The 13,930-nt window shown below is 39.6% G+C and overlaps 3 protein-coding genes across 3 annotated transcripts; all 3 read right to left on the reverse strand.

Annotated features, from left to right (window-relative positions):
• Positions 1 to 1,718: 1,718 nt before the first annotated feature.
• Positions 1,719 to 2,044, reverse strand: EAF02_011931 (uncharacterized protein; the record flags this gene model as incomplete). Its single annotated transcript, XM_038907979.1, has 2 exons — positions 1,719 to 1,805; positions 1,853 to 2,044. 2 exons carry the CDS (start codon positions 2,042 to 2,044, stop codon positions 1,719 to 1,721), a joined length of 279 nt encoding a protein of 92 aa, XP_038752324.1.
• A 1,259-nt stretch (positions 2,045 to 3,303) lies between these two features.
• Positions 3,304 to 4,329, reverse strand: EAF02_011932 (uncharacterized protein; the record flags this gene model as incomplete). The annotated part of the gene is made up of 1 exon (XM_038907980.1): positions 3,304 to 4,329. One exon carries the CDS (start codon positions 4,327 to 4,329, stop codon positions 3,304 to 3,306), a length of 1,026 nt encoding a protein of 341 aa, XP_038752325.1.
• Positions 4,330 to 6,436: 2,107 nt separating this feature from the next.
• Positions 6,437 to 7,298, reverse strand: EAF02_011933 (uncharacterized protein; the record flags this gene model as incomplete). The annotated part of the gene is made up of 2 exons (XM_038907981.1): positions 6,437 to 6,940; positions 7,032 to 7,298. The coding sequence occupies 2 exons, from the start codon at positions 7,296 to 7,298 to the stop codon at positions 6,437 to 6,439; spliced, it is 771 nt and encodes a 256-aa protein (XP_038752326.1).
• Positions 7,299 to 13,930: the final 6,632 nt, after the last annotated feature.

Below are 13,930 nucleotides of genomic sequence, written 5' to 3' on the forward strand. Positions count from 1 at the left end.
ATATTAGACAATATATATTTCGTTTTAGCTAAATTCTTGTTAAATTATCTAATCAATATTGAAAAAGAAATATCAGCTCAATATCAAATCGATTTGAAAGTAATGCCCTATTTCTTAAAGAAAACGATATAAATCAATTCAACTTCATAGAATTAAAGAATCAATAAATCAGAATCTCAATTCTATTTTATTTGAAAAGATGATTCACTTCAACTTCCCTTTATAAAAAAAGGAAATTCCCTTTAGAATTAATATTAGCAATTCATCAAAAAAAGATATTGTTATTCTTCACAATATCATTTTCAATTATAAAATAAGAATATTATTTATATTTATATTAATACCTCTTCTACTAAAAAAGAAATAGGTATAGGTATAGGTATAATTGCAATATAATTAATAATCGAATTTCATATCAATAATAATTGAATATTGGTAGTAATCAATTAATATATAATAAAAAGCTTTATAGAATTATTAGAGCTATTGAATATATTAGCATAATTATCTATATTAATAACAAATTCAAGATATATTCGGATAACCAAGGCTAATCTATATCGCTTAAAAATACTATTAAACCATTCTAAATAAATCTATCAGATTCGAGTAATCAAAGTAGCAAAAATCATTAAAGCAAAAGGAGCTAAAGTATCTCTAAATTGAATTCCAGAATATATTTTAATAAAAGGAAATAAGCTAGTAAATAAACTAGTAAAGGAAGCAATTATAATATATTCTATTTCAAACGAAACAAGTTTTAGACTTCTAGATATAATAATCAAAGAATACAATTCAGATAATAACTTTCTATTTTCAATTAATACAAATTCAGATCAAATCAATTCCTTTTAATCTATTCAAAGCTATTTCTATAAAAGATAGAATTGAAAATCAAGCTATCAAGCGAAATCAAACGAAATACTGTTAATGTATATTTTCAATTTAAATTAGATTATGAATATATCAAATCTTATTTATATCAATTCAAACTTTTTGATAACAAATATATATATAATAATATTAAGGCTCCACAATACCTTTTTATTAATTGTCTTATATATAAAGCAAAAAGAAAAGAAATATTTAAGAATATACCATTATCTAAAATTACTATATAGTTCCTATTTTATATAAAAGTAGGTATTGAATTAACTATTAAATTTATCAATATTACCAAAATCGCTATAAGAGTATAGTACCTGGTCAGAGCTTTTATATAAAATGAAATAAAGGAAGGAATAATAGTAGAAAAGGAGAGAAAAAAAAGAGAATGAAGAAGAAGTAATTAGAGAAATAAGAGAGAGCTTTGATTTCCTTACAATTTCTTAATTTTTATAATTTTCTTATTATATATAATATGTATAATGAGCGGGCATTGTTTCCCAGCATTTGTTTTTATTTCCCTAAATTATATATATCCATTTGTATAGAATAAAAAGTTATCTGCTAAAGCCTCTAGAAGCCTAGCCGTTCTATATAGTCTTAGATTGAAGATGGACGTAAATGAAATCAATCAATCAATCAAAATCAATCGAAGAAGATTTCTTCCTCGCAAACAGATGATTCATATTACTCTGTGGTTCAAAGTATTCCTTTGGCCAACAAAGTTCCTTCGTCCAATATTCAAGTGGGTTGGTCTTCTTCTCGCCAATACCAATCGCTGTGTCCTCGCAAATTGTATCCCCCGTACAAGTTCGCGGAGTCGATAACCGTAGTCATTTTTCGAAAGGAATGATAGAAGGGGTGGTGGCTTCGTTTTGTGGTCGTTTTCGCTTTAATTGATGATTATCGACCTGCGATAACTTGATATGAGTTAGCTTTATAGTATATCAGAATGAGAATAATATACCTCTATACCAGGAGTATTGCTAACTGGGGAAGGAAATGGTTGCTTCGATTCTGTATTCCTATCTTTGGATACAGGTTGCTCTTGAGGAAGTAACATTTTTTCTAGATGTGCGCTCTTACGGGAGGATGACTGCGGTCTTGATGGTTGCTGCCCAGCCTTTTGCAGATCTCGTTTTACTTTATGTGTGACCATATCGATTGGTAGATTGATGAACAAGTGGATGGAAGACTTGACGTGGTGGATAATGAATGCCCTAGAATTTGGGAAGAAACACGACAGCGCACATCTGAGCTTAGTTGATAGACTTCGTGAGATGGTATTTTGGAATTACAAGGGAAAGGACCGCTGTGAGATCAATTAACGCTAGGCCAAAAGTAGACTAATTGGTATTCAACTATCTGTGCATCTGGTTACCTTGCAAGGGGACTTATCTCGGGGATTAGAAAACAGAGAATTGAATTCTGATAATAATTTTGAGGGAACTATTTAAGAACTAAAAATAAGAGAATGACCGTCTTTTGTGAATGTGGTTAGGCATAGATGTTATCTCTACAAAGTGGATTGCTTGCAATGATATGAACTAAGAAATGTTAGAGTAATTGTGGCTCAATTGCGGGGCAAAATAAGGTAGCGTGAAGTAGAGAAAAATGTATAATGGGGAAAGCGGGGAAGAGAAGCCACATAATACATCAGCCTTATTTTGCCCTTGTAATTAAACCACAATTATTTGAGATTAGTGAGGGTGACAGGAGGCTGAACTGGGAGACTAATACAAAAGTGGGAACAGGACGACAGATGATCGATGTTGCAGAGCTGATCCACTCTGGGAGAAACCATCTTCCTTGACTTTCTATCGATCAGATTTAAAACATTATACAAATTGTCTCCGTGTCTTCACAATGTATCAAACAATTGCTGGCCGAGTTGGTAAAAAGCTATTTTTCCGCCTGTTAAGGATAGCTTAGTCACTACCATCACATTACCAATCGTTGTAAGGCAATGAAAACCCATGGAGAATTACTTTCTTGTGATACAAAAGGGGTGCAGCTGTAAATGGAGAGGGTTAAGAGTGCAAGAGATAATAGTTAATGGTTAGAACCTACATGTGACTTGGGCTGTGCCTTCGTCTAATCACGTGATATTCTATTGCATTCTATACTGTTCTATTCTAGTATTCGCTAGAGTATATTCCCTTTATATATATGTATATGAGGCCTTTCTAATTAGATGATTCTGTATGCATTTCTTAATAGATTTATGTGAACCTATATCTTTGATTTATTCGAGTTTGTCTAGCCTCTCACAGTTACAAAGTATTTAGATGGAAATTTGACGGAAATTTGACTGAGTTAGTTTTGTCTCTTAATTTTCTGTTGGTTTTATAGTGACATTGATTATTAATTGAATATCAAATTATATTTAAAAATATAGCATCCCTTGTTACCGGCAATTTAAACACCTAAGAAATCAAAAATCTTTATCAGAGCCTGTTTATCACCAGCCTTCGTCTCCATCAACTGAGCATCAAGCCATCCATCTGTCCAACTACCCCCAAAATCAACCAAACAGCAATCGTCCGTCTCATGATTAATAAGAACATTCTCTGGCTTCCCATCACCCCACACTACACCAATCTCATGCAGCAACTTAATGTTACGCCTAATCTGTGCCGCCCACTTCCTCCTCCGATCTTTAGCAACGGCTTTGATATCCCGCTGAGACCCACCCAGATTCATTGTATGCGGAATGTACTCTTCCAAAATTCCAATAACTCCCTCATTATCACTTCTATCGACAACAAAACCAATCAATTTAGGAGCCTTGATGGAAGAGGCGTATTTAGATTCCGCAATCTTCTTCAGACATCTGTATTCACGCTGCACCGCCTTGCTATGAGTAGGCACCAGCATCTTGCAGCACATATCCTGACCGTTGATAGAGACTTTCGCGATATACCCAGTACCCATGAGTTTTTTGGTGAATATAATCTCCCGTGCTGAATATCTAGGCAAATTCGATACAACGTTGATGGTGAGATAGGAAGGTACATGTTTTAATCGTAAGGGATATTCCTGTATTACGTCCGCATTTCCTTTATGTAAGATCAGACGAAAATAGAAGGTTTCTGGATTAATAGCAGAGTGTAGAGAGATAGGTGGGTTTGAAGATCCCTTTTCAATTCCAGGCGCCAAGGAAGCAAACTTACGCCATCCGGCTTCATAGATTATATCCTCAATTTCATCTTGGGCCTTCTGTAGATTTTCGTCGTCGTCGTCCTCCAAAAATGCTTTATTGTACTGAGATAACAGCATTGTTATAGTGTCCTTCGGGTTGGGGGTAGGACACACTGTAACGACGAAGCGTTTGCCGTTACACATGATAGTAAAGTCGTGGCGGTGTCCGTCTTCTGCGTCGACTCTTTGAGTGGAGAATCTGAGATTCTTCTCCCACTGAGCTCTATCCTCATCAACTGCCATAGCTTTAAGTCCGGAATTGAATTGAAGACAACTGAGAATGCTTCAAAAGATGTTTGTAATCGGAGTATTAACGAAGGATGATAGACGAGGGGAATACAATAGCCTTGTGCTCATTTGGTTGTTTGCATAATTAAAGTAAGTTAGCTTTCACGTGACTTTTTAAAGCAAACGTCCGTTTGTATTTTTAAAATATCACTTTAATCTGCTAGGCACGCCATATCCAATAGCCAATTGATTTCATGAACGCGTAAATAAAGGGTCCAAACTATACATAGTTTCAAAGCCACATGCTAACAACTAATCGCATCTGTTGATGAAGCGCGAATTAAGTAAAAAAATAGGCCCAGCTAAACCAAGCTTTGTGTCTCGACTTATCTATTTATTCACGATTTACTCGCGCGCGATTTTTTGATCAGTTTCGACCTTCCTCAGCATATGTGGTAGCCAACAGTCAACCACAGATACAAAAGTCTTCCACTCAAGGAATCCTTAACGAGATCTCGAATGGTGTTATCAAACCTGGCGCTAAAGATTGATCCAAGGAGGGAATAGTAAGCCTGACCTCGCCTTGAGGGTTAGGAGAGGTCACTGTTGTTTAAACCCTTTTAAACACTTCCAATTGGAAACTGGTCAAAAGAAGTCTCATGAATAGCGCTTTACATGAAAATTTCTCTAAAATCAACTTCACTGACTACTAGATCACAATATTGAAAAAGTAATCACACGCCTATTTCGTGGGCAGCTCAAAATGTATCCAAACTACTGTTGCCCAGCTTCTTCAATTTCGTCAATCACCTATTGTTCTTCATTAAAACTCCTCTAACACTTTTAAATATCATTCTATCCATCCCACTTCCGAATCATTTCCAGTATCGACCTATCTCGTATCTTTCCTATGTGTCACTCAACTCGGTACATCCATCGCTGTGGGCGGCACAGCTCACGTAATATCGATTACTGTGAAAACTCGACTGTTAACCGGCGTGGACAGAATGTTATGTGCAGTAATGTAACCCGCACCGTCTCGAACCAAACCCAATCTCTTTGCGGGCACGCTGATTGCGCCCATAATGTTTTTGACGGCTACTAGAGTTGCTATTTCTATAATAATGGGCCGAATACGGGGGGAAACTGTTCGCATTTGTATGTGAATGCAAATCACCAGAACGAAGTGTGTGGCCATTGTTGCTGCTGGAATTTTTCACGGTACTAGGGCTCGTAAGGTATGAAGATAGGGTTTGATGAACGCAGTGGACCGATAATAAGTTAACGTTATGATAGATACTGTTTCAGGCCGATATTTGTTCGCCCCTGGTGGGAAGATCGCATCTTTCAGATATATAAAGGAACTTCTTTGCTAAGAAAATGCTAGCTGGCTTGCTTTAGACAGATGATGGATAAATTATGTTCTAAGAATTCTTACTCTGTAATGTCAAGGTTTAAGCCAAGAACAGTTCTCTTGTTATAAACAATAACACGTGACTAAGGAACCTTAGGCTCAGCTCATTATATGTCCTTGCCGCAACTCATTAGATTTTATGAGACCTAGAATCAATAATTTGGGATTCGAGTATGTGGATGAGAGTGATGGTTGGGAAGGGTCTCGAGGAAGGTATTACTGCAGCATATATATTCCGTAAGGATTTAGTGATACCACTGCTACTGGTTCGTTGAGCCTGCTGCTTTTTTTCATCGTCCCGTTTTTGCTTGTCTTTTGTGAGTTGGGGAGAGGGGAACTATATCTTCCAAATGATATTTAAAATGTGCCCAGCGCTGCTTGCACATACGGTGACTTACACATAGTGTAGAGCTTGTCTTTGATACGTAGTATTATTGATATTGTCCTTGTAATCTTTCTCAACGCTATTTATGTAATGTAAAACATCGATAACGAAAATTTGGGATATTAGAGCATTCCATTCCATTCCATCATATCATATCATATCACATCGTACCATTCCCATTTCTCTTCAGATCAAATAAGCACTTGTTATGGCATCTTTGTCGCTCATAAACTCACGAACCCCAGATCATCATGAGTAAAAGTTGGTTATATCCGATTATTCCACATCGTTTCTCCCTTTATCGCAATCCCCCCCTTGGCTAGCTAATTCTCAATCATCCTCCCCACCATCTTCTCAATACCATTTTTAGCTCCCTTCTGCACAGTTGTAAATTTCATGGCCCCACAACTCTCACTCTCTACATGTTGTACCAATCCACTCAACAACCTGAATTCAATCCCGCATCTCGGGCCCGGACATCTATACATCTTTTGCTCATGAACAGAGCTGCTCAAATGTTGATTCAATGCACGAAGTGTAGTGGATTGCTTGCTGCACAGAAAACATTCATAGAAGTGTCCATTCCAGGAGCTTTCGGTAGCTATATTAGGCGAGGATGAGGGGGAGGTATAATACTCGATTTGAGGAGTGGTGATTATGTGGTTGCGATCCAAACTTCGAATTTCAGCATTTATTTTTTGCCGGTTCATACCAGAGGTACAAGTGCCGGATTCGAGGTGGATGATAAGTGCTGAGGCGGTGGGGTAATGGGTAGGGCAAAAGGGACACTTGATCGAGCAGCCCATATGGACTTTGGAATGTTGATGCTGAGAACATTAGATTTTATTCTCGGGCTCAATACTTTTGAATGCTGGAGTTTTGGAGGAAATCTAGTGCCCTTAGTGATAGATTACTTACCTGCCTTAAATTATTCGCGTTTATAAACATGCGTTTGCAAGGTGTACAATAACGATCATCGTGATCGGAAGTATGATGATTTTCGCGAGCGTCTTCAGACCAGAAACATTCATAACAGCCATAGCACTCGAATTCGGGTTCTCCGTTGCTGGAAGAATATTCATCGTAAGATGATTCCTCGTTGCGATGCGCAGAGCTATTCTCAACGTGTTGGTTGTAGCTTCTTTCGTTGCTGAACCACCGATCGCAAGGCTTGCACCAGACCATATTGGACAGGGATGAAAGGTTTTTTTTTGGCGGTTTGGTAGTTGTATTATCTTCAAAGGCTATGGCTTGCTTGAAAAAGAAGGAGATGGACTTCCAAGTAACATGGAATGAAATGAAAGGTACGAGTATAAAACATTGAAACCTCTGAGCTTGATTGATTGATTTCATTTATGTCCATCTTCAGTCTAAGACTATATAGGATAACTAGACCTCTAGAGACTCTAGCGAATAACTTTTTATTCTACAAAAATAAATATATACAATTTAGGGAAGTAAAAATAAATGCTGAAAAACAATGCCCGCTTATTATATATATTATATATAATAAGAAAATTATGAAAATTAAGAAATTATAAAGAAATCAAAGCCCTCTCTTATTTCTTTAATTACTTCTTTTTTATTTTCTTTTTCTTTCTCCTCTTCTATTACTATTTTTTTCTTTATCTTATCTTATATAAAAACTCTAGCTGTGAAGGACTGTCATAAAAGGATTCAATTCTACCTTAGAATCTAAAACTAAAGAAGGAAGAAAAGAATAAGAAGAGAACTGTAAGGGCTCCGGACTATATACACCAATGAGTCACGTGCTAGGCTAAGGTCCTAGAAGCTAAGTGACTGAGAAAGGAACCTGAAAGGGACTGAATCGTCACATTACCCCCCCGTCTGAAAAAAGCTCGCCCTCGAGCGCTTATCCATCTCCTTATCTCCAACAACATCATCATACTCATCATCACCATCTTCGTAGTGTTTCAGCCATTGAGGTAGTGCCTTAGGCGGGCCGGGAAGGTCTTGATTGGCCAGGTGATACTCTTTGAGTTTGTGAGGAGAGTATTTGAAGTTATCAGCAGCGTACCAGGTAAGGTCAATATCGTAATTACGCCATTGTACTCGGTAGTAAATACTATTACGAGTGCTCTTCGAAGCTATGATTTGTTCGATTTCCCATTCTTCTTCACCAGTAATGTTGATTGGAGGGTCAGGATCGTTCACTTGACCAGGAAGAGGGTCATTCGCAGCTTTTCGTAGCTTTTCAGCTGGGAATGTATCGAAAATTTTCATTGTATCTGGTAGCGCTAGCTTGAAGGAATGCCCTACCTTTTCGACAATAAGGAACTTGCCGTTTATTGGAAAATCTAGCTTTCTTGAAGGGCGCTCGGTTCGGTAGTATCGCATATCAAGCCACACAAAATCGCCTACTTTGAAATCGACAGGTCGTCGATGCGCGTTAGTCTTGAGCTGGGCTCTTTCTTGAGCGTCTGTAAGGTGTTTTGTGGCGAGTTTCCACGCGTCGTGGTGTCGTTGAGCTACAATGCGGGCTTCGTCTACACTGAGCTTGTCCTTGGTTTCGGTGTTATGGAACTTCCAATCCCAAGAGGTTCGTGGGGGATAGCCGTGTACGACTTCAAATGGAGAAATACCACCAAGAGAATCGTGAGGTAAGATGAGCTGTGCGTAATCCATCATCGGTAAGAGCTCTGACCAATTATCTTGATAATAGGAAACGAAGGGTCGGAGTCTCTTTTGAAGGTACTGATTATAGATCTCAGTTTGTCCATCAGTTTGAGGGTGATCCGTAGTTGAATAGCTAGTATTAGTACCTAGAATCTTTTGAAATTCTTTCCAAAAACTTGATATGAATTGGGATCCACGATCGGATATTATGGAAAGAGGAGGACCGAAATAGCGATAAATATGATAAATATATAATTTGGCTGCTGTAATTGACTCGATCGTCTTTTTGCAAGGGATGGAGATAGCTTGTTTGCTAAATCGATCGATAATAACAAATACATTGTCATATCCATATTTGTCTTTGTTGAAGCTACAATAGTCCATAGTAATATGTTCCCAGGGTCGGCTTGGTATTGGCAATGGGTGTAGCAAGCCAGGGGTTTTGTCTCGGGGGACATTTATTCTGCGACAAGTATTGCAATTTCGACAGTATTGAGCTATTGTTTGAGAGATTCCTCGCCAGTAATAGCGATCGGTTAATAACTTCAGGGTTTTTCGGATGCCTGGATGTGCGGTAGAGATATTATCGTGGGCTTCTCGGATTAAGAGGGTGCGAAGGTTATCTGTATCAGGAACCACTAGTTTGTCTTTATATAATAGCAGTCCATCTTCGAGGCTAAAGTGATTATCGTCTTTCTGCGCTTGTTTCCGCAAGGCTTCCAAAGAAGGAGTATAGCGATTAGCGAGTAGAATACGATCGATAATCCGTAGAGCTGGGAAAATCGGAGCTAGGTCTAGGGTTCGGATAAGAGCTTCTTCGGCAGGATCTGGTCGAAGCTCGCGAGCCAGGATAAGAGGATCGATTTGATCGTCTTTCAGGAGTTGCTGGCGGCGTTGCAACTTTTTCTTTTGATTTTGGTCATCGAGTTCGTCGGTGCGGCGGGTAAGAGCGTCGGCTAATGGATTGTCTTTTCCTGGACGATAGCATATTACAAAATTGTAGTCGGCCAGGAGTTCGGCCCATCGTGCTTGCCGGGAGTTTAAGGCTTTCGTAGTCATAAAATAGACTAGTGCTTTGTGGTCGGTATAGACACGAATCTGGTGTGGTGTACTAGTGAGTTCAGCACGCCAATATCCAAAGGACTTCACAATAGAGAGCATCTCTTTATCGTGGACTTCGTAATTAAGTTCAGCAGGAGCCATAGTTTTCGAATAGAATCCTACGGGTAGCCAGTCTTCGCCATGCTTTTGCGAGAGAACACTCGCCACTACTCCATCTGAGGCATCTGTTTCCAGCATACATTCAAGGTCTTGTCGATAGTGCTGTAGAACAGGAGAGGAGGTAAGAGAGTCCTTAAGAGCATCAAAAGCGCGTATACAGTCGTCATCGAATCGGAAGGGGACGTTATTTTTGGTCAGATTGATCAAAGGTTTGGCTAATATACCAAAGTTGCGTATGAATCGGCGGTAGAAATTACAAAATCCTAAAAAGGACTGGATTCCTTTAACTGTAGTCGGATACGCCCAATTGCGTATAACAGCAACTTTCTCAGGATCTACTTCAACTCCTTCTGTGGAGATTATAAAGCCAAGGTATTTAGTACGAGTGATACTAAATTCGCTCTTCTTTAGATCGGCTTGAAGACCAGCGTCTCTTAAGCGTTGTAAGACCTTTTTCACATGGATCTGATGTTCCAAAGGATCTGAAGAGTAAATCAAGATATCGTCCAAATAGGCTGTACAGAAGTCATCGAGGTAATCGAAGAGAACGTCATTCATATAACGTTGATAGGTAGCAGGACCATTGGTTAGGCCAAAAGGAAGAACACGGCACTTGTAGGCTCCATAGCGCGTACGGAAAGTCGTATATTCTTCGGATTGAGGGTCCATTCTAATTCGATGGAATGCTTGACGGATATCGAGTTTGGTGAAAATCTTAGCGTCAGTAAGGCGGCCAAGGATTTCGTCAATCAAAGGGAGAGGGTATCGATCCTTTCGGGTAAGAGCGTTCAGTACGCGAAAATCGATACAGAGTCGAAGACTTCCATCTGCTTTTCTCACAAAGAGGATAGGGGCTGCAAACGGAGCTTGACTAGGTTCAATAAAGCCTTTATGAAGGTTATCAGTGATATACTTCTTGACTGTTTCGAGCTCTTCAAGAGACATCTTATAAAGAGGGCTGTATTTGAGAGCTTTTTCACCATCACCTTCAAGGGTAATCTTATGGTCGTATAATCGATGTGGTGGTAGTATATCCGATTCGGCTTTCGAGAACACGTCGGCATAGTCTTCATATTCTGGTGGAATGGAAGGTTCTGCGTCCAGCGCAGATAATGAGGCTAGTAACGAGTGTGCAGCTGTACGGCGTTGCAATAGGCTAGAACGAAGGTCTTGCAATGCAGTATCAACTAATTTGGTTGATCTTTCCTCTTCAGAGCGTTGATCGATTAATTCGCTAATTTCGTGGAAAGAGCTAATGAATAATTCATCGTTTTGTCGGCGTATACAGGTCAAATGGAATGCAGGGCCTGTAATGAGAGCAATTCGATTAGGCGCTTTGGAGCTATCTGAGGAATGCGGGGTAGAAAAGCGCCTTTTACGAGGTGTAGGTATAGGTGAATTATCCTTTAAGACTTCGTATGATAGATCCTTCAGAATTTCGTTCATTCGCTTGATGCTTCTGGTTATTGATTTCTTGAAAGTGTTGCCAGTAGTAGTCAGAATCGAGGATATCTCCTTTGAGGTCTTTTCGAAGTTCTCTTTTAAAGGTTTCAAGACTTTGGAGCTTTCTTGAGGAGGAACTTCTAATGCTTGGATATCAGGGGATATATTGGATTCTGTTGAATTGTCCGAAAGGGTGATTTCATAATCAGAATTAACTTGTGAAATTAGGTTCGAAGAATAATGTATATTATTAAGAATAGGGGATTTTCGTCTTCTCCAATATTGATCTAACTTTCGATCTCTTCGCTCAGCGTCTAATTGCATCGCTGAATCTAGAGGCTTAGGTTTGAGGTCTTCCCAAGAGAGAATACGATTGGAAGCGAAAGAAAGAGTTGGAGGATAAGAACGGGGCCAAAGCAGTTTCTGCTTCTTGCAATCAAGAAGGAGGGAATGCTCAGCTAGCCATTGTCGTCCTAGAATAACACCATTGTTCTGAAGAGTAGTAATCAGAAAAGGAGTGTATGATTGAATACGTTTATCAATCGTAAGTGTAAAACGAGTGTAATGAGTAATTTGTTTACCTGCAGTGCCATTATACCCTTTGACAGGTATTGGAGCGGGTAGTTTAGCAACAAAGATAGTGAATACCGAGGAGATTTGTCGTAGAAGGGCTTCGTCAATAAATGCATAGCCATTAGCTCCGGAGTCAATAAGGGCTTGAACTTGAAAAGCAGTTCCTTGCTTCGAAATCGTGCAAGGAATAGTCATATGAGGACCTCCCATTAGCTTTCGTAGATCAAGGTATCTCATATCTCTCAGATGCTCTAGAAGGGAGACTTTTCCTAGAGTTCGTCTTTTGGGGGCTTTGTATTTATTACTTCTTCTTCCTGGGCGAAATCCACTAACTGTTGGGTATCGGAAGGGTCACCGGTAGGTTCGCCAAAAAGTTCATCAGCGCCGATAATCTCTTGAATTCGGGAATCGGATTGAGCTGGAATCGAATTTCTCGCTGGACCATTAGATTTCCAAGATTGGGAATTATGATAAGGATTATTCGAGATGGAAACTGTATTGGATCGGTGATTCGATGGTAAGCGGGGTGGAACGGTATTCGCGGAATGTTGTGGGATCTCTTGACTAGTCTTAGGCGTAGAGCGTGACTGTTGTGAAGCAGTCGTACGGTTGCTAGCAGGGTTCGATCGGGTGGCCGACGCGGTTGCATATTCCCTAGCTTTAATAGATCGGTAATTCACATCATGAATTTGAAGGAGAGCTGCATAATCATTAACACTTCGAAAACTAGCGAACTCCGTAACGCAAGTATATGCTAATCTGGTATTAATTCGGTTTCGAAGGCCATTGAGAAGAGTAGAGCTATCTTGAATTCCGGCAGTATTAGCTAATTGTCGAAATTTTTGATAGAATTCCCAAAATGGCTGATTTGCGCCTTGTCTCAATGTTTCATATTGATCTAATGCCACTCGTTGCTCGGCCGGATCAGTAGTAACTTGTACAGCGGCTTCAATTAATCCTTGTGCGTCATATTCGGGAGATGGATCAAGGAGCAGGGGCTGCAAGTGATCACGAGCTATGCCTTCGGTATTAGCGACAATGTAAATCCTGCGTTGCCTTTCGCTAGTAAAAGCATATGCATATTGTTCCAGGTTACATTCAATCAGATATTTCCATAGTTTGGGCTTCAAGGCTTTGCCATCCGAAAGCTTTTCCGTAAGGTGGGGGATCTTCTCTATTCTATAGGGAGTGGAGAAAGTTGTGCCTTGCTTATCAAATGTGGGTTGTCGAGGAGAGATCGAATCAGGAACAAGATGAGTATCCTTTTGTGCGAAGGGTGTATAGTGGCTTCCGTAGGATCCACAGGTTCAATTGTATCAAGGACTGACTGATATGGGGCTTCCCGGGGAGCAGGGGATCGATTCCGAGGGTTATTCTTAGAAGGGTGAGAGGTACGAATATCGTTGATTTCCAATCTCAATTCAGCAATAGTAGCATTTTGCTGAGTGATAAGATTGAGAAGATTATTAGCCCAGGCAGGAGGCTCTTCTTTATCTGGTTCTTTGCCTTTTTGTGGCATGATCGTTCCAGGAGTGGGGGAATCCGAATCTTCTTCGTTATCGTCGAGGGCAGCAAACTGATTTGAGGTTGAAATGGAAGGGCCAGCTTCCGCTTGAGGAGGAGGAGTACGCGGTAGTCCTTTGCTTTGAAAGACTGTGATCGTACTGGATTCTTCGGAATCGTGAGGAGAAGCTTGGGTACGCTTCTTTGCGACTCTTTTCGATCTTCTTGAAGAATTGGTATGAGGATTAGGGGATTGTTGTTGGTTAACCATCCTTCAGAGACGTTTCCTTGTCTTCTGGTATAGGTTCTTCTAGTCCACGCAATGTCGATGCTTGGGTGGCCTAGGAAAAGGTGAGATATTATTTGGTATGCCGTCACCGGCAGAGGCTTGTATAGGTGAGTTTTAGATAATGTGAAGGACTGTCATAAAAGGATTCAAT

The sequence above is a fragment of the Botrytis sinoallii genome (genome assembly GCF_014898435.1).
Source record: "Botrytis sinoallii strain Bc 23 chromosome Unknown BSIN_037, whole genome shotgun sequence".
Classification (NCBI taxonomy): Eukaryota; Fungi; Ascomycota; class Leotiomycetes; order Helotiales; family Sclerotiniaceae; genus Botrytis; species Botrytis sinoallii.